The sequence below is a fragment of the Condylura cristata genome, unplaced genomic scaffold (genome assembly GCF_000260355.1).
Source record: "Condylura cristata isolate star-nosed mole 26May11 unplaced genomic scaffold, ConCri1.0 scaffold00015, whole genome shotgun sequence".
Taxonomy (NCBI): domain Eukaryota; kingdom Metazoa; phylum Chordata; class Mammalia; order Eulipotyphla; family Talpidae; genus Condylura; species Condylura cristata.
Window position 1 is genome coordinate 1,482,141 of NW_004567116.1, and position 3,286 is coordinate 1,485,426.

At 67.7% G+C, this 3,286-nt stretch overlaps 2 protein-coding genes across 2 annotated transcripts in view; both read left to right on the forward strand.

Annotated features, from left to right (window-relative positions):
• Positions 1 to 2,227, forward strand: part of BRMS1 (breast cancer metastasis suppressor 1) — a 5,893-nt gene extending 3,666 nt beyond the window's left edge. Inside the window, exons 3-6 of the mRNA XM_012725132.1 lie at positions 4 to 252; positions 1,015 to 1,079; positions 1,432 to 1,471; positions 1,764 to 2,227. Of these exons, the coding sequence (XP_012580586.1) occupies positions 4 to 252; positions 1,015 to 1,079; positions 1,432 to 1,471; positions 1,764 to 1,771 (362 nt within the window). The 3' untranslated portion in view covers positions 1,772 to 2,227. The remainder of the gene's footprint in view (positions 1 to 3; positions 253 to 1,014; positions 1,080 to 1,431; positions 1,472 to 1,763) is intronic.
• Positions 2,228 to 3,062: 835 nt separating this feature from the next.
• The window catches only part of RIN1 (Ras and Rab interactor 1), a 4,506-nt gene continuing 4,282 nt past the window's right edge, over positions 3,063 to 3,286 (forward strand). Inside the window, exon 1 of the mRNA XM_012725133.1 lies at positions 3,063 to 3,235. Coding sequence (XP_012580587.1) covers positions 3,136 to 3,235 — 100 coding nt within the window. The 5' untranslated portion in view covers positions 3,063 to 3,135. The remainder of the gene's footprint in view (positions 3,236 to 3,286) is intronic.

Sequence of the window (3,286 nt, forward strand, 5' to 3'; positions counted from 1 at the left end):
TGTCCTCCCCCTACCACCCACTAAACAAGTGGGAAAGCCAAGGCTTCCCGAAGTGCAGTGACCCCCGCCCCGGGGACCCAGCTTCCTGCTCCAGCTCCCTCGGGGAGGCGGTCCCGGGGCAGGGCTCACACCCAGTCCTGACCTGGTCTGGGGGCACAGAGTGGTGGGGCGACAAACTGCAAGCCAGAGGCAGCTCCAAGACCTGGGACGCCCTGCCACCCAGCAAGCGGAAGAAGGCGCCCCTCGTCTCTGGTATCCTTCCGCCACGGCGCCTGCGCTGGGCAGGACGGCGGGGTGCTGGGCAGGACAGCGGGGCGCTGGACAGGACGGCGGGGCGCTGGGCAGGACGGCGGGGCGCTGGGCAGGACGGCAGGGCTGGCCCCAGGCCGGGGCGGTGGTGGGGGCTCGGCAGGCAGAGTCACACCAGACCTGTTTGCCAGCTCCCTGCCTGCCCAGGACTCCCCCGGCCTTCCTGAGTGAGGTGCCCTCAGAGGCCCCCAAGATACCGCTCCCTCCCAGCCTCTGCTCCACCCCCTCCGCCTGCGGTGCCCTAAGGGTGCCCTAAGTCCTCATCGCAGATGTTGCCTCCGCCACGCAGCCTCTCCTGGTCTCCGGTGGCTGGGGTTTCGTGCCTCACCAGGCGAGCTGCGGACCCCTGTCCCTCCCCCAGTCCTAACCCCAGGCAGGTCCACAGGGGAGGTGAGGGCAGCGCACTGATGGTCCCGGGGGCGGGGGCCTGAGACCAAAGGAAGGCTTCCGGGCTGAGAGCCCCAAGGGGGTACGAGGGCAGCAGCCCCGGGTGTCTGAGCTGTGGGCCCACCACTGCGGGGAGCCACGACCAGCTAGGACGGGCTTCTGCTCAGAGACAGGCTGGGGCCTAGAGGAAGGGGGAGGGCAGGAGCTGTCGCCCGGCCTGAGCTGCCCCCCCCATGCCCATTGCACCACCTCTCCGAATCCTGGGGTGCCCCTGCCTGCCCCTCCACCCGGCTTCCTGCTTCCTTGACCCGGTCATAGGCCCCTACATCGTGTACATGCTGCAGGAGATTGACATCCTGGAGGACTGGACGGCCATCAAAAAGGTGGGCCCTGCCGTCCGCCGCCCCACCCTCCCCGGAGGTGGGCTGGCAGTGCAGCTCCCTACCCCCAACAGCCTGTGCTGGCTTCCTGAGGGCCTCGGGTGCTCTTTTCAGCCCTGGCCCCCCTGCCCGCACCCGCCCCAGAAGAGGTTTCTAGTCAGTGTCAGCCCTCTTGTTCTAGGGCAGGTTTTTTGGGATGGGAGGGGGCTGCTGGGAAGTAGCTGGGCCAGGACACCAGCGCTTCACCTATCAGTCTTATGCCGCCCCACCCCCACCCCAGAGAGGCTGGTGTCAGGAGGCACCTCGCCAGGCCAGGCCGGACATGGCTCTCAGGCGCTTTCTTCTCACCCACCAGGCCAGGGCCGCTGTGTCCCCTCAGAAGAGAAAGTCAGATGGTAAGAACCGTGGGGGCACTCAACTGCCCCTGCCCGCCCAGCCTCCAGGGGGCGCCCAGAGAGGCCATGGGGGCGGGGTGGTGGGGGGAAAGACTGGGGAGTGGGAAGCAGCTCTTGGTTGATGGGGCCAGGGGCCCCCGGGAGCCTGGGCAGGGAGGGCAGGGGTGCCGAGCCCCAGGCCAGTGCCTGCACGGAGGCCGAGGCAAGGCCTGCTCCCGTCGGCCCCCAAATGCCTCCTCCTGGCTCAGCTGCTGCTTCCCACAATGGCTTTTTTCTTCCCACGCGGCCCCAGGACCTTGACGCTGCTGTTCACAGCCGAGGGACCCCCAGAGCAGCTGGCACCCAGCCCAGAGCTCGCATTTTCCCGCTGCGGGGAGGCTGGCGGGGATCAGCCCCGTGGGCACGGGCTCCCTGAGTTCTGCTCCAGCCAGCACTGACCTGGACTCCTCTGCTCCTCCTCTGGGGCCTGGGCACGGGGGCCCTGGACAGGAAGGACTGTCTCCGCCACGCCCATGGTCCCCTCCCTGTGTGCACATGCATTTCTGGATTCAAAGCCGCGTCCTCCCCGCTCACCTCACGCTGGCTCCCGGTCCCTGAGCCAGCGAGCTGTGCGGGGCTTTGGGCCAGAAATGACGGGGGCTTGGCTCTCGCCGGTCACGAGAAGCCAGGCTGCCCAGGTCTTCTCAGGGCGGTTTCGGTGTCTGCCTCCCAGCTTTCGGGGACTGGAATTAAAGCCTTTTCTGGGCCTCTGTGTGACGCTCGTGTGTGATTTGTGTCTCAAGGGGATCGGGGCGCCCACTGGGAGCACTGAGACAAATTGTCTCTGCTGGGGTCTCTGCCGTATGACACCCCTTCCCAGCACCCTTGGGGCACAGGCTGGGGGAGGGGGTTCTCTCATACTCCCCAGGAGTGGGGCGCTGCCTGGTGCTGGTGAGCAGAACCTGAAGCTACCTGTGGCGGGCAGAGCACGTGGCCCGGGTGGGGAGGGGGCTGGGCGCAGGGAGCGCGGTCAGGTCTGCACCTGCCCAGTGGCTGGCGGACTGGCAAGGCAGGCTGGGAGGGCCTGTGCGTGGGAGGCAGCCGGCAGCAGCGCCATGTGCTGACGACCTCACAGCCAGACTCCCCCTGTTTCGAGTGTTAGAACCACCCCCAGAACCTCAGTTAAGCAAAGGGGTTCGTTTCCATGGAGATACCGCATCCTTTCTCCATGACAACCTGAAACCCAAAACCCAGTGAGGCTTAGGAATGAGTCACCCGTGGCCAACAGGGGGCGCTCGCCCACAAGGCTGACCCCAAGCGCTGGACAGATGAGCGCTTGACCACAGACTCAAAAGGTGCTTCAAGGCTGCCGGACTGAGCAGAGCCGAGCTTTGGGCCGGTCCCAGCCATCCTGTGCGGTGCGGGGAGGCGGGCGGAGGCGGCAGCCCCACAGCTGGGGCGCTCTGAGCGGCGCCAGCAGGAAGGGGTCCCTGCCCCCCCAGGCTGGGCCCCAACAGAGGGAGTGGCACTGCCCGGGGTTAGTGGCCGCCCAAGAGTTAACTGGCGGGTGTGACCGCGCGCACCGCCCTCAGGAAGTGTTACTCACCGCTGGGAGTGAGAGCGCTCCTGCCTGGGGGCTGGATTCTCTTCCTGCGTCCCGGGAGAACGCGAAGGAGCTCCCAGCCATGGAAAGCCCCGGGCAGCCGGGGGTAGGCCCTCTCGGAGCCCCCAGCCCGTCCGGCGTCGCTCCTGGGCACCTGGACAGAGGAAAGTTAGTGAAGTTAGGCGGCCGCCCGGTGCGGGGAGGGACGCGGGGCGGGGGCTGCCGGGGCGGGG